This window comes from Monodon monoceros, unplaced genomic scaffold (genome assembly GCF_005190385.1).
Source record: "Monodon monoceros isolate NGI ecotype Baffin Bay Population unplaced genomic scaffold, NGI_Narwhal_1 Super_Scaffold_7, whole genome shotgun sequence".
Classification (NCBI taxonomy): Eukaryota; Metazoa; Chordata; class Mammalia; order Artiodactyla; family Monodontidae; genus Monodon; species Monodon monoceros.
In genome coordinates, this window is record NW_021703784.1 from 11,631,230 (window position 1) to 11,655,642 (window position 24,413).

Genomic DNA, 24,413 nt, shown 5'->3' on the forward strand with positions numbered 1-24,413 from the left:
GAATTCCTGGGGGTGGGAGCTGACAGGTGGAGGCAGCAGGCAATGGAGCCCTACGTGCAGCACATGAGAACAAGCACCTCTGGAAGGAAAAGCCCAAGCAGAAAGGGATCAGAATCTGCCTCCGACCTCTCATCTGTGGGTTTCTGCCCAGATTTCCTGGATTTTGAGGGAGCTCTGTGGCTGTGCCTGACAAGACCATCCTTTCTGCCAGGGAACGTGAGACCCAGCTCTCCACAGTGATCCGCTCAGTGACTCCTGGGCACAGCCTGATAATGGGTGAGCACCTTGCCCCAAGGGTTTAAATCCTACTGTATCAGTCCCAGCTGTGTTTCCACCTGCCGATCAGCCCCAGTCCAGTGGCTCGTAGGTAACTGTCCAGATCCCGCACTGTCCCCAGCACCCATGCCCCTTTCGTTTTCCTCTGGCTTACACGGGCTGAGAAGGAGAGGAGCGAATGAAGGTTGTAAGTCCTATAAGCTGTGACACCAAACCTGACAGTGGGTTTTTAAGTGAGGATGGGAAACTTGCCTTTCAACACTACATCGGTATTTCATTTCCCCCCATAATGGCCTAATAGCAATGATTAGTCCAAACATTTATGTAGCACTTCCAAATTTTCAGAGAACTTTCCCACACATTAAATCATTCCACCATGTTCCTTTTGCCCTGCCAAGAGGAGAAGAGAGCTCCAGGAAGAGGCTGGCTGACTGTCCGTGTAGACCATGATGGCAACTTGCTCCCTGAGGTCCTGTCCAACTCCGAGCTACTAACAGCTTGCGTTTTCCCACACCTGCTAAGGTGGACAGGTCCGGCAGGCCCCCAGAGCCAGGTGCAGAGGGACAAAGCTCCAGAAAGCTGCTGGAGGGGGCGTGGGCTTGGATTTCTCCTGCAGGGACGTCCTGCTACATGCTTACATTTGCATAAATCTGCATATGTGTTCACAGGCCCTGCCTCTCAACCTCTGGTCGTTTTCAGGTCAGGAAGTTATAACTGCTTTGCTGTGGGCCATCAAGACATTTTCTCACTCGGTCTCCTTTCCTGCCGTGGCTCCCCTCTGCATCTAGACCTCCAAGGCAGAGAACAGAGAAGGAGAAAAGATGGCACAAAGCGCACCCAGCCACTGCCCCCAAACCCTCTGAGCTGGCAGAGGCTGTCCTAGGGCAGAGCTGAGGTTCCTGCCTACCGGAAGCTGGATCAGGGCTCATCGGAGGACCCAGGATCTTACCAGACGCCACTGACGCAGCGGGTGGATAAGGCGCGAGGCGCGATGGTGGAGCCCTGCTGCATGAAGCCCCCGACCGGAAACCAGAGGCTGTTGCCGAGGGAGTACTGATTCACCAGGAGGTTGCACCGGCCCTGGGCACACGGGTGGGGTGTGTACCACTCGTAGGGCGTCAACCTGTGAAAGAAAGGGACACATACCAGTGCTGCGGAGGGTGGGTGTGAAGGAAGGGGTGCTGAGGGTGTGAGGGCGCTCCCCTGCCTGGCCTCGCCCCGGGACCTTGGTAGCTGGCCTGTGGCCTTGGCTAAGCCCCTCCCCTCTAAGGAACTTGGGTGTTCCCCCTGAAAAATGAGAAAGCTGGACTATGTTGGCAGTTTTGGAACTGTTTTTCTTTAATCAAAGAAACATTTTAATTTTTTCAAAATAAATCAAGTCACAGAATAGACGGCTGGGAATTGCTTGTTCTGCCTCCTTCAGTTCCCCAAAGTGACCAAAGAGAGACCCTACAGCCCCACGGAGCCATGGCTTGAAAGCCGTCGGCCTAGAGTAGTAATTCTCAAACTTTAACTGACAACAGAAACACCAAGAGGGCTTGGGAGAGCACAGATCGCGGCAAAAGCGTCTGATTCGGTGCATCGGGTTGAGGTCTAGAATCTGCAAGTGCCTAGCTGATGTGGATGCCACTGGTCCAGGGACCACACTTTGTGAACCACTGGCCCAGATGCTCCCTCAGGCTCAGGCCCTGGTTCTCAACCCTGTCTGTGTTTCAGACTCACCTGGGAGTTTTTTTTTTTTTTTTTTTTTTGCGGCACGTGGGCCTCTCACTGTTGTGGCCTCTCCCGTTGCGGAGCACAGACTCTGGACGCACAGGCTCAGCGGCCATGGCTCACAGGCCCAGCCGCTCCGCGGCATGTGGGATCTTCCCGGACCGGGGCACGAACCCGCGTCCCCTGCAGCGGCAGGCGGACTCAACCACTGCGCCACCAGGGAAGCCCTGGGAACTTTTGAAATAATGCCAATACCTGGATTCCACACCCAGAGGTTCTGATTTAATTTGTCCAGGTAAGGCCTGGATATCAGCATTTTTAGGGCTCCCCAGCTGAGCATGATGGGCACACGGGGTTGAGAAGGGTGGCGCTCCCTCCCGCTGTCGCTCGCAGCCTCACGCTGGCCTCCCTCTCCCAGCGGTACCTCTAATGCCCTTTCTTCCTGCCCACCAGACACATGCTCTCCCTCTTCCGCCCCAGCCTGTCTCCCACACAAAGCCTCCCAGCTCTGATGTGAGAGACGCGTCTGGGCGTGTGCTGAGCAGAGCAGGGCAGGTCTGCCTCTTCACAGGGTGTTACCATCATCCCCGGCCTTCCCTTCAGCCTAGTGCGCATGTGCCGTGCTGCAGGGCTGGCCCACATTCCCATCGCTGCCGCCTGTTCCCGAATACAAGGCCAATGTGCCATCGCTGGCCCCTGCCCCAAGATGTGCCCCTTCTCTTCATGGCCTGCGGGGCTGGCTTGTACCCGTGGTGCCTCACCTCGGTGGTTCCCAAGCCTACGGGCCATTGGAAGTGAGCTTCAAAATACAGATTTCCAGGCCTCATCCCTAGAGATTTGGAGATGATCAGACATAGAAATTCAAGTTTTTTAAAGCTCCCTGTGTGACTGTGGTATCAGCTGGTTTGGGAATGGCTGCCTTAGAGCAGTGGTTTTCAAATATCTTTTCACCTCTAAAATCTTACCCAGAAGTACACTATATAAGAGAAAAGTGGAGCTGGTCTGAATGAAGACGGGCTGAGGTCCCAGAGCTCTGGCTGTCCAGCCTCTTCACACCGCCCCTCCACGTCTCTGTAAACTTCCAGGAGTCTCCACGCTCGGGGAACCCTGTCTGAAAGCCACTACCTTGGGCCAGATTACCCTACGCTCAGATATCACGTATATTGGATATTATAGATATATGTATATATAGGATGTATGATCAGACCTTTTGTACAGTTTCTTCTTGGTTAATCTTTTTGTTAATTCTGGATCCTAGGGGGCAGTGTGTGCATGTGTGTGTGTGTTTGTGTGTGTGTGTGTTTGTGTGTATGTGTAGGGCAGAGAAGAGGGGCTGTTTAAGCCCCCAGGGCTGATTGAAAAGCTTCAGGCTGTGGCAGGCGTGGTGAAGCAGCCGTGTGTGTGTGTGTGTGTGTGTGTGTGTGTGTGTGTGTGTGTCTGGTAACCAAGCCCTAAGACCATTTGCAGGCCTCCGAGGTCACCTGAGAGCCATGGCTTACTACACACAGGGGCTCAATCAAAGGCAGCAAGAGCGAACTGCAGGGCAGCGGAGACAGGACTCAGGCAGACAGTTTCGTTTGAGCAGCCGCAGGCAGTGCGGCCAAGTGCAGAGGGGAAGCCTCGCCAGTCGACACGGACGACAGATACTTGACAGTGGCAATGCCTACAGGCCCGGGGTGGGGGGCGGTGGCGCCCGAGTGCCAAAGCATCAGCAGCGTTTGAAGACGACCAGGTTGTAAGCAAGGCCTTTCCCTGTTTGGTTGGATCCCATGGGCCAGGGAGGACTTCCTGAACTTGGCTTTGATCTCCACTGGAAGAGGCTCAGACTGAGTGATTCAATGCCTCTCGGGCAGGCTGGGAACTGCCCCGGGGTTTGGAACCCCGCAGTTCCTTGGGGCTCCATCTTCTAACCGGAGGGAGCACAGTCTCCCCTCAAGCACTGAATAGACATGCTCTTGGGGAAGACCCCACCCCACAGAGGTGGAATGTTCACTACAGAATCATCGGGCCCTGCTTCTGTGGCCCCGAGGCAAAGGAGACCGCTGGACCAGAGCCACTGTCAGCCCTTTAGAAGCTCCTCCAGGGTGGTGAGCTGAGCACTGGGTGGGAATTGGGGATCTGAGTGAATGACCCTGAGCCACAAGAGCTTGTTCTGCTTCTGGAGAGTCAGCTGGCTCTCCTGAAGCCCAGGCTGGTCCAACCGAGCCTCAGAGAGAAACAACCCTCTCTGTGCCTCTTGCTGGGATGCTCCTCGGCTTCTTCCGTAGGCCCAGGGACAGTCTCTGGTTTCCGGGGGCGGGGGCAGGGGCGCTGATTCTCTCCCCAACCCCTGATCTGGACCATTTGTCTCAACTCAGCACTGCTTGCCAATGCTTCTCTCTGTCCTGCCCCCCTGCTGCCGGCGGCCCTCCAGAGTCCCCATTCAACAAGGCAGCTGTGCTTTCACAGACAGACTCGGGCTGGGGAAGGGCCAGGCCCTCTGCAGAGGAGGCCTCCCTCGCCTGTGCCACCAAGGCCTCCAGTCCCCCACTCCAGATTTGCAGGCTCTGCTTATTGTCATTCAGCACTTTGTAGCAGATCCTGGCAAGGACGGATGCCAGGGCTGCCAAAGGCTCGGAACTTAATCAGAGTGATCTTCCTGCCACCTTCCTCCCCTCCTCTCTCTCCCAAAGCTCCTACACAAGCAGGCGGGCTGGAGACTGGGGAACGAGAGGGGTAAGAGGCAGGGGCGCAGAAGCAAATTCGGACAAGCTCGCCTGTCTTCTTTGCGCATAGTAGGGGATGTGGGCAAAGACGGATGGATGGGCAGTGCCAGGTCAACAGCTGGGCAGAGTGGTTCAGGTCCTGGGTCCCTCTCCCGTCCCTCTGGTTTGGCACCAAGGGCTTCTCAACCCACCGTTCTGCGGCTCCCCACCCCCTCCCATGCAGTTCCCAGAGGTGGACACGAGGTGGCGGTGTGAGGACAGGGAAGGGGAGAGGAGAGTACCGAGCCACTAGGAAGAGGACACAGCTGACGGCCAGATAGGCTAGGAGCATGAAGAGCCAGACGCCAGGAGAAAAAGGGTCCAGGAAGGAGAAATAGCCGGGTCTGCGGCCCTGGAAATGGAAATAAAAACAAGATTCACCGTCTACATTCAGTCAGCATGGCCCTTGGGAAGGGCAGGGCAGGGCAGAGGGGATGGTGACCTGGGTCTGGCCCCAGATTGCATTGCCTTGGGTTATGGGTGATTGGTTTAAATGACACAGGGCTGAAGGTGTAGAGGGGGCTGCTCTGAAACACTTACCCAGCCCTGATCTCAGAAGATGAAACAAAAGAACAGCGGGGGGCCCTCGTTACTTCCTAGGATGAAGGAGGCTCTGTGCTGGGCAAGCAGAACAGCCCTCAGTGCCCCTTATGTGCTGTCCCCACATCCTCCAGGGGCAGTGTGTTTGGGCTCTGAAGCACTTTTGAACCGTTGATGTCTGCGGTGGTGGATGGAACGCTAGCCCCCCACTCAGACACTCACCTCTTTCTCGTGAGGATGCTAATATGACAGGCATCCTTGGTTTATTTGTTTGCAGTGTGATCTCACGCACAGTGAGACCTTCTCAAACCGGTGCTGTGAGGCCCAGATTCTTATTTTCATTGTATTAGGGAAGAAATCAAAGCCCAGGGCACTCGAGAGATGCGTCCAAGGTTATAGGGCTAATCAGTGGAAGAGCTGGGACTCAAATGCACGCTTCCTGACACAAAGCCCAGGGCTTGTACCATGATGCTGTGGGAAAAATGTTTGTCCCCAGCACAGGGACATGCTTGACTAGAGTCATGGGAGCCAAAGGATGGAGCCAGGAACAGAGAGCTGAGGACCAAGCTCCAGGGCATTTTCTGTAGGAAAGTGAGATAGAATGAGAAGGAAGGAGTTCCAGAACCTGGTCCCAGTCTTCAGCTGTGTGGTCTCCGGCAAGTGCACACCCCCCTTCAGCCTCCGTTGGAGCTGGACTAGATCAAAGGTGACACCCTGGTGACCTGCAGCCCACAGACAACTTGTTTGTTTACCTGCAGTGCTTACCCATTTTGATTAATTGCCAACATTAAATGATTGGGAGATTTCACATAAAAATCCAGATTTCTGGCTTAAAAAATGGGCGATCTGGCAACACTGGGCCTAATTCTCAACCGGCTGGAGCTGAGTGGCGGCTGCCCAGTCAAGACAGGGTCCCTCTCTGCAGCTCCCCATGGCTGCCTTGGTCTTGCATCAGGCTTACTTCTTCCATTTACTATGAAACCACTGGACTAGATGCTCCCTAAAGACCACTCTAAATTGAAAATGATATGATTTTATGATTCCAGGAATCTAGGAAGTCCATGGATAGGGCAGAAAATCAGTATTAAGCTCAGGGGTTCTACAAACATGTAAACTTTCAAGCTCAAGTGTATATGAGTCACAGCACAGCCTACTGTCACTAACAAGGTATATGTCACTTTTACACTGGGGTCCCCAGAAACACAAAGGGCAGCTGCCTACGCCAGTACTGATCTCAACCAGCTTTCTGGGCTTTCGTTATCCAAGGACGGCCAGACCATGGAGCCCATGCTGAGAAACTCTAGGTAACAATAGCTCCCCCAGTGCAGCATCTAAGGAGTGGGGGAGACAAGGCTGCATGGTCCCCTTGTATTCGAACAGCTCCAGTCGTGGGTGATTTTCGACTTTTCTTCTGGTGGGCTTTCCATCCCTTCCCAGAAAGCCAGTAGGCAAATTCCCAAAGCACTTGGGAGTACAGTTTTTACACTCCCATTTGGGGACACAGTCCGGAGGGTACAGAGTGAAGAAGTCAAAGCTTATCCTCTGCCAATGGGGCACCTGTTCTTGGGCCCTTCATCAGTGTGACAGTGACCCCTTGGGTGGTCTGTCTGAAACTGGTTTTCTCTCCCAATAAGGCTGAGACCAGGGAACTGCCCTTTGATACCAATTGCAAGCACTCTGCCTCATGTGCATTCATGCTTGAGCTTCCCAGAACGCTCAGGTGACTGACTGGGAAAATAAAACAACTCGAGGGACAAAGCCCAGTAAGCAAGCGAACAGGAGAGAAATGGGGAGTGGGCCCTTTAAGTATGTCTGGTCCTATCACTATGTAAATTCTCTAACAGGAAGAAGGACTCAAGAGCAGCAGAGTTAGTCATTCTTGTGTCCATCACGGGCTAACCATGTCTTTGTCTTCATCCTGAGAGCCAATGGCAGACAAAAGAAGACACAAAGTGAGTCCAGAAGGGGGAAGAAGGCCCTCGTGATGCACATACACCTTCTGCGCATGGGCCACTCCTGGGGTCCTTCTATCCCCCAGAGCTTCTCTGGGCAAACGGACATGAATTCTATGCCTGTCGCTCATGACTATTTCACTCTGTGTCTCCCAGTTGAGAGATATCCAAGAGAAAAAAATCTTTCATTGTAGCTTTCTGAATCTGAAACCCCATTAGATGCTCAATGTCAGAAATCTATACCTGATTATATCACAACAAGTGAAATTGAGGAAAATGACAGCACTATTTAAAGCTGCCATATTTGGTTATGGGTGATAAGAAATGATGCACAGCCATGGGAAAAATTCCTGGAGACTCAAGTTATAAAACATAGAACATCACACAAACAAGGATCAAGACATAAACAGAGCTCCACTGGAAACATATCAGTCACGTTGGCAAGGCAACATCTGATTCCACTTGTGATTGACTGACGCCAACCAGAAGAGCAAGGAATGGGCAGTCATCTGAGATTTGGGTCTGAGCTCGCACAGCCTAGGCTTGGGCTGAGCCTAAGCTGTTTTTCTGATGCCAAAGAGAGGTATGTTACTTGAAGGCTCTGACCGCCTACCTTTTTTTTTTTTTTTCTATGCAGATGCCTTTGATTGCTTCCTTCCCCAAAGACATCTGAGTACTGGTGCTTGGGGCAAATCAGGTGTCACATGCCACAGGCATTTCTTCATAGTAATAGATTTTCCTTAACCCGAAGGATGTATGACGGTGATGCGTTTCTTCTGAAGAACTCAAAATGCTTCACTATGTTCTCTTGATTTCAGTACCCAGTTCTCCATATTGACAGATGGAAGAACTGCGACCCATGGAGATTAAGCGCCTTGCTCAAATCACTGGTGATGGCTTCAATTTCTCTGGTGCTCATTCGTCAAGCTGTGCCATAGGGATGCCATGCTCTCCTTCTTTCAAATGGCAGCTGTACCACGTCTCCCTCTCCTTTTTATCTTTGCAATTTGCTCCAATAAACTCCTTAATTAATCCCATGCCTTCTCCCCAATACCAACAGAATCCCAACCTACTCAATCTCACCCCCTTAAAGTACTCTAAACATCATTTATTTATACCCATCATCATTTATGATGACTCTGTTGCATTTATAGGCACTTGTATTGATTTATACATGTCTCTGTTGACTACAGGTTGGGCTGGTTCCTTCTGGCGAATACAACCACTTTGAAGGTAGATAACTGGTTATATATAGTCTATGCCCCAAATGTCTATGACAGATCAAGTCCTGCAGATGGGGTGGAAAATTAGATGGCACCAAAATGAAAACTGGTTCCTTGACTTTTGTACTGTCCACCTCAGAGACAATGATGCTTCAGACTGACCACATCAGAGCCAGCATCATTGATGCCATCTGATGGTGAAAGAGACTGGGCTGATCACCAAATGATCACAATCCCTGCATGGTGAGGCCCTTTGAATGTTAGCAGTGGAGCTGTCCATGGAGCTATGAAGTGGTACTAATCTCCCCTTGCCTGTTGAAAATTCCTCTTATCCATAAAGAAAATCTGTGAGCTCACTGATACTTCCTTCTCTATGTACTAGAAGAAATGACATTATAGTAAGGAAGTAATTGCTTTCCCAGAGTCTGGAGCCAAATGCATAAGGACACCAGAGCCAGGTAATGCAGGGCAGGTAGTGAATTAAAACACAGACTCTGGAGTCAGCCTGCCCAGGATTGAATCCTGGCTGTGCCACGTACAATTATGTGTCCCTGTGCAAGTTACTTCACCTCTCTGGGTCTCCATTTCCTCTTTTGTAACATGGGGGTAGTAATAAAACCTACCTCATGGGTTGTTTTAACACACAGTAAGTGCTATAGAAGTGTTTGCTCCCCCTCTGTCTAATGGTAGCCACGAGTGAAGGGGGTGCAGGGAGATGGTATATGACAAAAGAGGGAACTTCCTTTTATATTGATTCTCCCTCAGTGGACAAGAAATACTATTTTCTGTCCTATAGGAGCACATGCTAAAGATGCTTGGAGGGAGAATGCCGTCTGGCCACAGTTGCTTTCCATAGCTCCTAGAGTTTCCATGGGTAATAATACATAAATCATGAGGGTTCCCCCAGGGCTCTCCAGGGAAGCGATTAGGGTAATACGAGGCTCTCTTCTGGAAGGCTGGCCCTTAGAAGCTGGTGATTGCAATCTTTGGAACTCAGTTCCACCTCAGCCTTCCCCAAAAAGTCAAGACAGAGTGGCTCACATGTGCAGCAGGTTCTCCTGTGTCTATGTAAGGGCTGTGCACCCTCATCCCCATTTCCTACACACAAACCAGTGATAGCAACTCTCTTCCTTCCCTGAATCCGCTCCTTCTCCAGCACAGCCAATGACAAAGGCGCATCCTGTCGCCCATGTAGTTTTGCCAGTCTTTAGAACTAAATGGCCATTCATAGAGAGGTTTCTTTCCACTCCTACTTGTCATCAATGGCCAATAAAATACTCTTTAGGGCTAAAGAAAGTGCCAGGAGCCCACGGATAACCTCCCTCAGTGTGTCTGCAGTGGATTTTCTTGATGATACTTTGGTTTAGCACGCACTTCTCACATCCGACTCCAAGAGTAAAAAAGAAGTAAGTAATTAATTCCTCTTCACTTAAAACACCCAGATGGGTTTGTTGCCTATATAACCCAGATGCTGGCATATCTATTTTCACTTTGCTGATTGGAAATCTGGCAGGAGAAGACCTAAGTTCTAAACCTGACCCTGACCTTGCCTTTCTGAGTGATTCTAGGTGAGCCACTCAGCTTCTCTGGTGCTGTTTTCTTCTTCCAGAAAGTGGGACACCACAATCAACGTGAAGGGGGCGATGTGAGAACTACTAAAGTAATGTTGATAAAATCCTTGAACTTCTTGAGAGAGGAGAACTCAATAAATAACGAATATTAACATGATTATACATTCAGGGAACCATATTTCCATTTTATGGGCTATCATGTTACTTAGCTTTAAGGAACAGAACTTTATTCATTTTCTGTTTTCTTATAACCGAGTATTAAGCAGTATTAGAAATGATTCACTGGTTTACTTAGCTTTGTTCTCCATTTTCCTAGACAGTCTTTCTGAGATGAAACAGACCTTCTTGAAAAACAACTGATACATCCAGCAAAAATGCCAGGCATTGATTTAATGTTGACATTTATTTCTTGCTCACTTTTTAATCACTGTCTGCTTTGTTTTTTTCTTTTCTTTCTGTTTTTTTTTCTTTTTTTTACTTTTGTTTAGAGATAAGACTCTAGCCAAGAGTTAAGAAGAGAAAAAGAACAGAGTGTGAAACTTTCACATTTGCTATTCAAAGGTGGAGCAGGATGTCGGAGGGGAAAATAGTAAACTCACATTTTCAAGGGAGCCTTAGATGTTCTGGCTGGCTTAGGGCACTATATGGGATCATAGATAGTATCCTCTGATTAGAAGGGATCTTGAAAGATCACCTAACACATGACCTTGACACAGAGAAATATACCTACTGTACCATAAAGATAGATAATTGGAAATGTATGGACTTGGAGATCGAAAACCTGGGTTCCATGCCATCCCACCATTGCACTCTCTTTCCTCTTTCCACTGCACCACTCGCCACGACTGGCCTCAGAATCCTTCTGTGCAAAATGGGAATCCTACTGCCTGCCTCGGGGGATGGCTGTACTAAACCAGAGACTATGTGAAAGTGCTTCATGAATAAAGAGGTGTTAGTCAACATACAAATATAGTGGACATACACCCAACCTCCTTGAATATATTGACACTGAATTGTTTAAACTTGATTATCCATTTGGGGGCTATATGTGCCAATGTCAAATCCCAGGTTGGTTTCTGGCACGCTCCGATGAACCTTTGCTTCAGCAGTCAGTGCGTGCTTGAGGCACACAAACTTACTTTAATATTAATCTGAGCAAAACAGCATTAGGGAAATTGCTGCCGCAGAAAAAAAGACAGAGAGAAAACTACATGATATACTCTAACATCAAATGGGAATGGTTTTGTTTTTCCATGATCTTTTCTCTTCCATTCACAGATATTTGGGAGCTTACAGTATGCATCAATTCTATAGAACTCTGGACTGCAAAATGCATCAATTCGATAAAACCCTGAACTGCAAAATGCCCTTGGGGTTACACTGCTATGCTAAATACTGAACTTCTCAATAAGAAGAAATGAGCTAATATGCCAAAGAAATCAAGAGAGTCTTGAACTTCAGATGTCCAGTCGTTTGACTCCTATCTTTGCAGTACCAGGGGACACCCCAGATTCTAAAGGCTGAATCCTCCATGTATGGCCTGGAAGCTCATCTGGCCCCAGCCGGGGGTTCCCATGCCTTCTCAGGTCGGTGCTATGCTGTCTGTGGTATGTGCCGGCATCAGGGAGGGAGGGAGCAATGGGTTCAGGTGGCCGCCACGACCAGGCCTGAGCACAGGATGGGTCTGAGCTGCCCCAACCTCTGTCTCCCCCCACTTTTTGTTCTCAAGGCCAATAGGGTAAAGGCCAGAAAGTAAAAAGAAATCTATTTGGGTCACTCATCCTACTGCCTGGAATACTGGGCCTCCTGGCAGAAGCCAGGCTCCTGGGGTCAGTGCTGCTCGACCGTGAGCCACCAAGGGAAATGGTGTTCCCTGCCTGCAGAATCACAGGTCCCTCCCTCCCGCCCCCTTCCTTTCTTCCCTCTGTACTTATCAAGTAAACATCACATGTTTGGGATGAGACATTTTCCAGACCAAAAATCATATCCTAAAAATTTATGGTCTAATACCATACAATACCACTTACATGTGGAATCTAAAATGTGACACAAATGGACTTATCGACAAAACAGAAACAGACTCACAGACATAGAGAACAGACTTCTGGTTGCCAAGGGGAGGGGGGGGCGGGGGAGGGTTGGATCGGGAGTTTGGGATTAGCAGATGCAAACTATTATATATAGAATCGATCAACAACAAAGTCCTATTGTATAGCACAGGGAATATATTCAGTATCCTGTAATAAACCATAATGGAAAAGAATATGAAAAAGAATATATAGGTACATATGCATAACGGAATCACTTTGCTGTATACCAGAAGCTAACACAACGTTGTAAATCAACTATACTTCAGTTTTAAAAAATGTATGGTCTGGCAAAAGGGTACCTTCTCCCCAGTGTATCTCCCACTACGATCTACTCAGGGAGAGAGAGATAAACAAAGAGTAATATAATGCAGCATATAAATGTTATAGAGGTACAGGCAGAGGGCAGCAGCTCAGAGAAAGAAGCAATCAGCTCCATCTAGGGGAGTCACATTTGACAAGTGCCATTTGAGCTGGGTATTAAAGGCTAGGGAAGACCTCGTTAGACAGTTGAGGGACAAGAAGATGAGCATGAATCTAGATAAGAAGACAGGAAGAGGCTGACATGATGGGAAAAGAAGTGAGCAGTACAGGATGAAGGTGCCTGCAGCAAAGAGATGGAAGTGGAACAGGAGAGATCGGCTTTTATTCTCCACGCTAAGAAGGTTGGACTTTTTCTCGTAAGTGATGTGCAGCCAGTGAATGATTTTAAGTCGGAAGCTGATATGATTACATTTGTGAAAAAAATATAAATAAATAAATAAAATAAAACAACTCTCAGGCTGCAGGATGGATTGAGGATAGATGGTAGTGGGGAGAAGTTCACATACATTTATGAAATGTAATAGCTGGGGGAAGGGATAAATTGGGAATTTGGGATTAATAGATACACACTACTATATAAAAATAGATAAATAACAAGGACCTACTGTATAGCACAAGGAACTATATTCAACATCTCAACTATACTCAATTACATATATAATTGAATCACTTCGCTGTACACCTGAAACATTATAAACCGACTATACTTCAGTAAAAAGTGTAATAACTAACACTTTATTGTGCACATGTCAGGCGCTGTTATAAGTGCATTACATATGTATCCTCATTAAGTGTGCATGGCAACCCATTTTTACAGATGAATAAGCTGAGACACAGGTGCCCTGCAACCAATGAGCGTCAGATCTGGGAATAAACCAGGCAGTCTGGCTCCAGAGTCCATGATTTTCACTCTACTGCTTCCTGGTGAATGCTTACAATAACAGTGGCCCTTTGATGGGGATACAGTAATGGATAAGAAGCACCTGCCCTCAAGGAGGATACAGGCCACTGGAATGGCAACAGTTGAGGTTAGAGATGAGGAGAGCCTGAACCAAGGCAGATTAAGCGGAGACAGAGAGTATATCTGAGGACTATTTAGGACGTGAGCGGACCAACTGACCATGTGAGGAAAGAGAAGCGATGGACAGCTCAGGTGGCTGGATAGAGATGGCGTTACCTGAGATGGGGCAGAGGAGGGGAGGGAGGAATATACCGAATGAAGCTCGTGTCACTGTTTTTGAGGTGCCTCTGAGATATCCAGGTGGGGATGCCTTAGTAATGTGTTTAAAATATGCTTCTAGAATTTAGGGGAGCAGTCAGGGTTAGATTTATAGATTTGGGAAAGGGTGAGATTATCTAGGCAGAGAATTGGGAGAGTGAGAATAGAAAAGGGCCACGGACATTTAAGAGGCAAACAGAGGGAGAGAGAGAGAGAGAGAGAGAGAGAGAGAGAGAGAGAGAGAGAGAGGAAGCAACAGAAATGGTGGAAGAGGCAATAATCAGAGAGGCAGGAGGAACAGCGGGAGAAAATGGTGACTTGGATGCTAGGAACAGAGAGAGTTTTAATAAGCGAGAGGGATCTACAGTAACAAATGCCAAAGCCAGGATCCTTAGCCTCTGAGTGGCAGGGAGTAGAGGTCAAAAGAGCAAAACATTCTTCTGATTTTGGCCCTGGAGATGCCTGGGCAAAAACAGATTATGCCCCAAGGTTGGGAGGAAGGGAAATATCCCATAATCAACTTGTGGTGATCCACATTCATGAAAGAACCTAGGTAATCTGAGATTGCTGGAAATTCACAAATTATTTCTGGTTATCTTCAGGCTTCAGAGACATACCTGCCACCACTTGTTATCTTGGAAGGTTTTGAAGAATTTCTAACTAGTCATTTATACTTTGTGTTAATTATTCTTACTTTTGCACACAGGTTTGATTATCACCAGACGCTCACTTTTCAGTAACAATCACTCCTGACTCAGGTGACCTCAGACATAGAGCTAAGAGATTCTAGGTCATTATAGATTATAAATGAAATTAAATGAACCATATTTTTGCTCACAGAGAACTATCAATCAGAAAAAATTCACAAAATAATAAACACCCAGCATTCAATTTCATCAGCTTAACACTATTGTATCAGAGAGAGCTTCTCTGTGTAGTTTTAGATTTTGGCGCTCATGGTGAACTCTGCCGGGCTACCCTTCGGTATTAGCTGTTCCTGCTGATGCCTCTTTTTTTTCAGATTCTGTGAAGTTCATCTCAGACTTGTTCTCATTGGATCTCCCCTGACTTAATTGATTCAGGATCGTTCTCTCCCCAGCTCACCCTTTGGTACTTTCTAAGCATTCTCCCTCATACTCAGAATGCACTCAATAAATATTTGTTGAATAAATGCATAAATTGTCAGTTCTGCTTAGTGTAAGCTGTTCACGCCAGCACCCAATTTTTACTCAGCTTGGCCCCCTGTTAGAAATCAGATCTGAGCAGCTGTGTGGTACACTAGTGTCTCAGTAAGGAGGTGGGGAGAGGGGAGGAATGCTGACCAGAGAGGGGAGCTGTGTGGGTTAGGTTCTCCAGAGAGACAGAGAGAACCAGGAGGGGGTCTGTGTGCGTGCATGCGTGTGTGTGTGTGTGTGTGTGTGTGTGTGTGTAAAGAGAGTTAGTTCAAGGAATTGGCTCATGTGATTGTAGGAGCTGGTAGGTCCCAAATCTGTAGGGCAGGAAACTCAGACAAGATTTCTATGTGATAGTCTTGATACAGAATCCCTTTTGTTTTGGGAAACCCATTTTTGTTCTCAAGGCCTTTTAACTGATTGGATGAGGACCACCCATATTATCAAGGGTCATCTCCTTTCCTTAACATCAGCTGACTGTAGATGCTAATTGCATCTACAAAATACCCTCACAGTATCATCTAGACTAGGGGTTGACCAAACATCTGGGCATTAGAGCCTTGCTGAGCTGGCACATAAAACTTCACATCCCAGAACTAACGCAGGGGAGCTCATACAGTTATAGGTTTGCACGTGGTAGGAAACATCTGGCCAATGATCCAATTAAGATTGTCCAGAGGATCGGAGAATTGGAGTTTGGTTCTGGCCAGAGTTAATATTCAGGACAATCGTGTCCTGGGTGGTGACGGTAGCCTAGCAACAGATGTTCCCAGGCAGTGGAAACACTTGGGGTGACGTGTCTTCACCCATGTGGTTCCTCTTTGCCCATCGGGTCACGAGTGGAGCTCTAGTGCCCTTGGCCTTAATCAAGAAATCAAGGCCAGAGCCTTGTCATGTGGTCTGGCCACAGCAGAAAGGCTGTGTGTCTCCATTTCTTTTGGATCCTCTTCAAGGCTCAGTTGGGTGGGGGGGGCACAGTGGGGCAGGCTCAAGAAACAGCACTGGCTGGAAAGCTGCCTCGGGGGTACCAATAGATGTAATGATGACAAGAACGTTGTCCCAAGAGTCAGGAGACCTGGATTCCAGGCCCAGCTCCAGAAGTTGACCTTGGTCTCCTCATGTGTAAGATGGGAAATATAACATTTTCCTTCTTTCCTCAAAGAACAGCCCTGAGGACCAACTGAGAACAGGAGCACAGAGAGCCTCACTTACAAGTTATGCACAGGTCACACAAGGCAGGTGGCAGCCTGGTGTCACAGAGAGAGCACAGGCTCTCACCACACCATCCTGGGTTTGAACTCTGCTCTTACATTAAGTGGTGCATGGGCTTGGCCACATTTTTAGAACTGATGGCCACTGTTTCCTCATTTCTAAAATAAGAACAAGTTGACTGTATTCATTCACTAGGGCTTCCATAATAAGGTAACACCGACTGGGGGGCTTAACACAACGGAAATGTATTGTCTCACAGCTCTGGAGCCTAGAAGTTCCAATTCAAGGTGTCAAGGACCATGCTGTCTCTGAAGGCTTTACAGGAGGGTCTTCTTCGTCTTCTTCGAGCTTCTGGTGGCAGCTGGCAAACTGTGGCGTCTCTTGGCTTGTAGATGCGTCACTCCAGTCTGCCTCCAAATTCACAAGGTCTTCTCCCCTGTAGGCCTATGGCCAAATTTCCCATTTTTTATAACGACATCAGTCATTGGATTAGCCCTGCCCCATTCCAGTATGACCTCATCTTAACTTGATTCTATCTGCAAGGACGCTGTTTCCAAGTAAGGTCACATTCAAAGGGCTGGGGGGGGGTTAACACTTCAATACAGCTTTGGAGGGGACACAATTCAATCCATAACAACAGCCCACATCACAGGGGCCTGAAGAGTATCTGGCACATAAGAGGCGCTCAGTGAATGGGAGTTATGGAAAGGAGAGGAGGAGGGATCAAAATCCCCCTTCACTCACAAGACAGACACACCCGTCACAGCACTGACTGTGACCAAAACCTCCCATTTCTTTCTGTGTTAGCCTGGAGAGCTTGGGATTTTGAGGCTGTCTCTTCTTCCAGATGATTTGGCCTCTTTTTCCAAGTCGGGCAGGGGTCACGATGGACGCTGAGGTCCAGCCCAGAACCGGGCTCTTCGGAGCTGCCTGAGTGGGCTCTACAAGAAGACCTTCCTCCTGCAGAAACGGGCCACAGCTCCTGATGCCGTGGCAGCTGGCAGGCTGAGGCTGCACATACAGATAATCCCCTTTCTCCAAGGCTGAGATCAGAAGCTGGAGGGTCACTTCCTCAGCAGGCATGTGAGGTGAGCTCTTGGGTCCCTCCCTGTTGGGCAGCCTTGTGGTGCCAGGTGCTGGAATACACCATGTTGGCATGACCTTGGACGCCTAAAGTGACTGGACCATTGGGGAAATCCATGTAGTAGCTGTGCACTTAGAGCCAGTTTGGATGAGGGTATACTCTCCTCCCACCAGCCAGTAACTTTGACATCACGTCCATCCTCTGGTGCCCATGGGGGAGCTTTCTCAAACTCATTTTTATACTGACTTTAGCCACCTAACCAGAGAAGTCTCTTTTTGTAAGGAATGCAGAAGAGGGGACAGGCCAGGTATAAGTGACATTACATTATTCGCTCTTTATTCCCCAGTACAGATAACCAAGAGAGGGAGTCTGCATTGCCTCACCAGATGCAATGCGCAAAGTGAACAGAGGTGGGCCTGAAAGTTGCTGAAGGCCTTGAGAAGTCCGGGGTGACTTATCTGGGCTGGGGACCCACCCCCTAGGAGGAAGCAGAGTGACTCATGAGGCCGATGACCAACACACTATGAACCAAGGGTTGAATGATCATTCTCGGCCTTCCCTATTCAGTGCGGCGGAAGCAGTTTTTACCGGAAAGCCCTCAAGTGTGACTCTTCCATTCCTCCTGTTTTCAAGTCCTTGCAGCTGATGGGGGAAAAAATAGCCCAGCACATTTGCATTTAAGTCTTGAAATCTAAATATTTCTGTGAGTCATTCATTATTATCATATAACTCAGTGTTTGCATGCAAATAACTTTAAGGCCATAAATGCTTATAAAATAAATCTCTTACCATATGAACTCGGTAAAGAATGCTAATTCCCAGAGTCATGAATGGCTTTGAGAAATCAATCACCTTCTCCCGTTCAGCAGTAATGGTGAGGCCCGCCACGGCCAGATCTGCTTTCTGAAAGGAACAGACAGAGATCATCAGAGGGGTGGCCACAGGAGATGGGGGCACAGGGACTTGTGATCAGAGGCCGTCACTAATGGGGAGATGTTTCTCTGGTCTGGCTTCTCTGCTTGGGGACTGACCCTAAGTAGCCAGAGGTCTGAACGATCACTCATGAAAAGACATGGATATTGAAGCTGTAACTCATGTTCATTTGAGGTTAGGCCCCTTTAAATATATAAATTAGTATTAAAAGGGGGGATCACTACTGACTGTTCAGACAGACTCAAAATGCCCTAGGCGAGGGAGAACTGGCAGATACAGCTTCTGGATACTCAATATTGAGTAGTTTTTTATTCAGCTGATTAACTTGTTGAACAACGAAACTTCACTGAGTCCCTCTGCTGTGTGCACTTTGGTGAGGGAGTTACAATGAAAGATAAAAATGATGGCCCCCTGGAAATTGGAGGCAATCTAATGCAACCCCAGGAAATAAAGGCCAAGAAATTGAGCAAGAGGCCCAACATCACAAACCTTGTCCTTGTCAGCGGTAGGACCTCACCTCAGGCTTCCTGGACCACTGGCCTTATGTTTCAGTCAAGGTTAAAATCCAGGTGCCACAGGGCTTCCCTGGTGGCGCAGTGGTTGAGAGTCCTCCTGCCGACGCAGGGGACACGGGTTCGTGCCCCGGTCCGGGAAGATCCCACATGCCGCGGAGCGGCTGGGCCCGTGAGCCGTGGCCTCTGAGCCTGTGCGTCCGGAGCCTGTGCTCCGCGACGGGAGAGGCCACAGCAGTGAGAGGCCCGCGTACCGCAAAAAAATAAAAGAACGCATTGAGGTCAGGGGCTTCCCTGGTGGCGCAGTGGTTAGGAGTCCGCCTGCCGACGCAGGGGACACGGGTTCGTGCCCCGGTCCGGGAAGATCCCACATGCTGCGGAGCGGCTGGGCCCGTGAGCCGTGGCCTCTGAGCCTGTGCGTCCGGAGCCTGTGCTCCACAACGGGAGAGGCCACAGCAGTGAGAGGCCTGCGTACCGCAAAAAAAAAAAAAAAAAAAAAAAATCCAGGTGCCACAGCAGAACTCAACGAAAGGTCTCTGGTCCCTTTCATGCAAAATCACCAGGTGTTTCCTTCTTTTCTCTTTGCCCCTGCCGTGTACCTCAAGTGCCCACACCTGATGGAAGTCTGGCCTGAATTAAGGTCTCCTGGGAAAGGAGAGGCTGTCAGCTTCCTTAGTACACCTCTCTGTCCGGAAGTTCTTCCTTGTGTTTAATTTCAATCCACTCTGTTGCAAAGCAAGCTTACTACCTATTGGCGTGCTCCCCTATACATGGAGCGGCGGGAAAGGCCCAGAGCTGGCGTTCAGTTCTGGCCATACTCTGTCCTAACTAGCTAACTAGCGTAGGCTAGTCATTTCACGTCTCTTGGCTTCCTTAATCTCATCTGTAAACCAAGGATGTGGGGTTGAGACAGTGCCAGAATCCTTCCCAGCAATTCTCTGCAAGTGATTCTCAGAATGTGGTCTAGGACCACCAGCATCAGAATCACCTTATTCTTATTAAAGAATAAGAATATTAAAGAATAAAGGGCTTATTAAAATGTGAATTCCTGAGTCTCATCCCAGACCCCCTGGATCAGACTCTGGTCGTGGGGCCTGGGAATCTGCATTTGTGACCAGTTGCCCAGGTGATTCTGACTTATACTGATATTTAAGAACGATGTTTTATAACCTAGGCATGTATCTCAGACTGGTCTCCACTGAGGTTTACATTTCAGCTTCCTTAACTCCTAATTCTGGTGGATCAGTTGATACAAAAGATGGAGAAAGAAATGAGGGAAAGTGAGGTATCCAACAACCTACAAACAGGCCAATCAGTTCTGAATAAGTACACACACACACACACACACACACACACACACACACACACACGCACACAGGCACATACACACACGTGCACGATTCTTCCTAAATCATTGCAAAGGAAGTAAGGAGAGAGACATGCCACCCTCATTTTACGCACAGGGGATTTATAAGTTGTGAACAAGAAGAATACATCCATTGGCAAAGATCAGTTTCTTCTCATCTCAGCCCCAATCCTCCACCCCAATTCATGCTAAAACAGTCACACGATCCGGCATCGGTTAACAACTTAGGGCCTTATAAAGTGAGGCCAGGCTTAAAAGAGACTAGAGTGCAGATGTAAGAGATTTTTAATAAAAAATGAAAAATGTGAATGACTCATTGGGTTCATTCTGTATTTCTCTGAGAGAGTGTTGATGACTGCTATCAAGTGAATCAACCCTGGAGGAGAGAGTGAAGTTTGATTAGAAGATTGTTAGTGCCTTCATCTGGGGGACCCTTCAGAGAGTTGTTTGGGCCTTTCAGAACCTCAGCCCCTCCCTCAACGATGGTGGCCCCAACCTGAGGTCCTCTCGCGAGCACACGTGTAAAGCAACGGAAATCAACCACAAAGGCGCAGCAGGTGCAGTGCTGGTCCCCTGTGTGCAGCCAAGCCCCGCAAGGACCTTGGGAGGAGGAGACAAGAGTTAAATGGGCTGGAGTGAATGAACTGAAGAAAAGGGTAGAAAAATGCAAACTGATAAGACGGGCAAGAGGTAACCACAGCATCCTGTCCTTTCTCTGGTTATTAAAAAAAAAAAAATAGATCTATCCAAACCAAGTAACCAAAATCAACAACTCTATCCTCAAATTTCTTCCCCTGAAACCCCCCACCACAGCCTTCTTCCCAAAAGGGCAAACTTTGGATTGCAATTTGGAAATCATTTCACAAGTTTATAAAAGTTGGCCAGCGATGACATTATGGTGAAACAATTCCATATGGAGAGAAAGATGGAAATGGACAGCGTCCCGGGAGGGCGCTTTCCTGGATAGGAGCAGGACCACACACCCTGGGAGAGAGTCTGCCCCAGGCTCGGACAGGGCGCTTCTGTCGATTCACAAACGGACAGCTCCCCAAACTGGGCCAAACAGGAAAACTGTCTCCTGTGGAAACTGCTGCCTCCTTGCCCCGCAGCCCATTTCTCTCTCCTTTGTCCCCCGCTCAAGAGTAAGCTGGGGGCAGGGGAGGCAGGGAAGGAGGGATGAGAAGCTAGGAGAAACCGCGGAGGTTATGTACTGGTTGTTTTTTATTTTTCATCGACTCAGTATAGAACAGTAATCAGGTACCTTGGCTTCAACGCACCCTGGGGTACCAGCAACAACCTGGTGGGAGCAGGTTATTCCAAAAGGCGTGCATGCCTTTTCTTTCACCTTAGTTAAAAAGACATTGTGCTATAAAGCAGACTTAGATGCGGAGATCATGTGCCACAAAATCAAACTAATGATCAAAGCGGTGTGGCTGCAAAAAATGCTAGCAACTGTGGGCGTGACAGGCCAAGGGAAGAGTGGGCGCCATGACAGTTCACCCCAGCCCTTCTGCATCTCTGGTCACTCGTTGGGGAGGGCTGCGCTCTCCAGTTGAAAGAGCCACAGACAGGGCATCAGAAGACCTGGCTCTCATCACAGCTGGGCCACAAACTCACAGTGACCTTGGGCAAGTTATTCCGCTCTCCAGGCCTTAGTTTCCTCCACTCTGAAATGAGAGTTCAGTCAGATGCTCTCCAAGCTCTTTTCCGGCCCTAAAATCCCAGGCTTTCATTTTGCAGGGCTCGGAGGGAAGGAGCTTCGTTTAACTGGCCCCTATTTGCTCTAGAAGATGATAGCGGTCTCCAGAATTGAATGCCTCAGACAGGTGGAGGAGGAAACTGTTTATCAGACTAGTCAGCAAAGAGTAGCACCCAAGGCAGGGAAGGCCAGAAAGGTCCGGAAGATACAACACCATCTGGATAGAGCAGATCTGGAAGTGTAACCCCGGGGGCTGGGAATGCAGAAGGGGGTAGGACACCTGGAGCCAGAGAAGGAAGACTGGGAAAAGGGAACATGCAAAGAGTTCTATTAGCATCATGATGCTCCTGGTTGCTGGTGTGCGCGCGTGTGTGTGTGTGTGTGTGTGTGTGTGTGCGCGTGCGCGTGCGCGCGCGCGCACACACACAGGTTTATAAATACATTCTCTCTGAGAGAAAGACCTCTCTCCTCTTCCCATTTTTGATCGAAAGTGTTCTTTGAAGAGCTTTGTGTTCTGCCTCTGAGAGATCCCCTCTTTTATCTCCTGGATGTTAGTGGCATTTCCGAGGGGAGGGCAGGCTGCAGGCAGCCTGGAGGTGACTTCCAAAACATACTACTCTTCGCCTCCTGGGTTTAAATAGGGGTCATGCGACTGCTACCCTCGCCATCAGAACCTGAAGGCTTGGGGTGGCCGCTGCTCTTCTCCTGGACGTGGGGCCTGGCTGGGAGGAAGACAGTGAATTCACAGCAGGGCTCAGGTCTGCGCCTGTCTCAGCCTGCTGCTCCCACCCTGTGCTTCCCCGAGATGCCACCAGGGAGGCCTCTGCCCGAAGTGCCAGATCCTGAAAGACCTGAAGGAACAAAGCTTTCCTCTGTCCCCCCTTCCTCCTCTTTTAGACACCTGCTGCCCCCTGTTGGGCCCAATTCTCTCCCTTCCCCTCAGCAGTGCTCCAGCACCCTGGGCAGACTTCCATAGCTTCAGCCCTGCCCCATCCTCCCAGAGCCCCTCCCTTACATGGGGCCCAGTTAATGAGAGGATGGGGCAGGTCAGAAGACCTGGCTCTGCCTTTTGCTGACCAAATGCCCATAGCAACTCACTTACTCTCTCTGGGACTCAGTTTACCAGGCTATACAATGGGGCAATGCCTGCCTATCAGTATGTGAGAGTCAGGAAGAGATGATGTGTATGGAAGAGCCCTATAAACTCTGCACACTGTAGAGTCCGGCCACACCTATCTGGGACTATGAAGGCAGTAGAGAGGGTGAGGCTTAGACTTCAGCATGGGACAGACCTGTCTGGACTCTGTTACTTACTTACTTGTTGTGTGACCTTGGGAAAAAGTCATGTAACCTCTCTGAGCCTCAGTTTGCTCATCTGTAAAGTGGGGATAATAATAGTACCCATTTCCCAGAATTACTAAGAAAGTGAATGAGATGATGCTTGTAAATGCTGGGCATGGGGCCTGGTTCAACGTGAGTACCTGATAAATGTTTGCTGTTAAGATTGATGATGACGGTGATGAACTTGACGATGCTGAGAATCTCAACAGGGACCTCTGGAGACGATATCTTTTTTAAAACAATATTTGGCTGCGCCGGGTCTGAGTTGCGGCATGCGTACAGGACCTAGTTCCCCGACCAGGGCTCGATCCCGGTCCCCCTGCACTGGGAGGGCAGAGTATTACCCACTGGACCACCAGGGAAGTCCCTGGAGACAATATTTTAACGCATGATGAGTTGTAGGCATGGCTGGGGAGCAGTCAGGCCTGTTCTACCTCCATGTAGGCAGAGGCCTCTGGACATTTGGCCCCTGGTAGCCTTTCCTAGGTGACCTGAGACATCCACACAGCTGTACTGACACACTGTGTTTCCCTGGTGTGACTGCCCATCACTGAAGATCCACGTAAGGACCCTCTTAGGCCTGGTACTGTCCCATCACTTAGAAAACTCAAGGAAAAACTGCCATACAGCTTGGAAACCAAATTGGGTCATTCTCCACAGCCTCTTCCTCGTTATATGATTCTCCTCTGGGGACGGCAGATTAAATGACGTCCCCAGCTCCCTTTGAATTCTTGGATCCACCATGCTATCTCTGATCAGCTTCCAGATATTTTTTCTCTGGCTTTTTTACATGGCCCTCCTGCCTCCCAGTCGCCCAGGGTCCTGCCCCCTGGGGAGGCAGCCGTCCTCTACACCAACAGCTTTCTACTCTTTTGCCGGCCACATCTGCACAGATCTTGTTTCACCTGCTGCTCAGGCCCCATAGTGCCTCACATTCTTTGCTGGTATTTATTTAACTCTGTAATTGTGTTACTTAATGCTGGAAAGCTTTGGGAGGCTACAGTTGGAATGAGAAAACGCTACACAGAATAAGGCTGTACTGAGCATTGCTGGAAGCCTTCATTCCAAGGTAATTGTCTCTGGAGATCCCCTGTACATTGAAAAGGCTTACAGAATTCCAAGCAAGGCCAGGCCTGAGGCAGTGAGAGAGGCGAGGACATTATCCATAAATACCCAGAAAGGAAAGACCCCCAAGTCCACCAAACCTGGCTTCCCAGGGAGGGACAACTCACATTAGACTCTGGTGGAGGATCTGCGGGCTGAGGGTGACATGGGGCCACGGAGCTCATCCGGCCCACAGTAAACGCTGTGTCCTGGGCTCTGCCCTTGAGTGTGGAGTCTCAGGGCAGGCAGAAGCCACTGCCCCCTCCCCAGCAATCCCTTCCTCTTTAACACTCAGCATCCCCTCAACACTCTCTATTGACCGCCTGCCCTGCTCCCGGCAG

At 49.0% G+C, this 24,413-nt stretch overlaps 1 protein-coding gene across 1 annotated transcript in view; it reads right to left on the bottom strand.

The window, feature by feature from the left end:
* Positions 1 to 24,413, bottom strand: part of GRIK4 (glutamate ionotropic receptor kainate type subunit 4) — a 308,388-nt gene that overhangs the window by 25,982 nt on the left and 257,993 nt on the right. The window contains exons 12-14 of the mRNA XM_029208211.1: positions 17,907 to 18,020; positions 4,976 to 5,085; positions 1,226 to 1,399 (exon numbers count right to left, since the gene is read on the bottom strand). Coding sequence (XP_029064044.1) covers positions 1,226 to 1,399; positions 4,976 to 5,085; positions 17,907 to 18,020 — 398 coding nt within the window. The remainder of the gene's footprint in view (positions 1 to 1,225; positions 1,400 to 4,975; positions 5,086 to 17,906; positions 18,021 to 24,413) is intronic.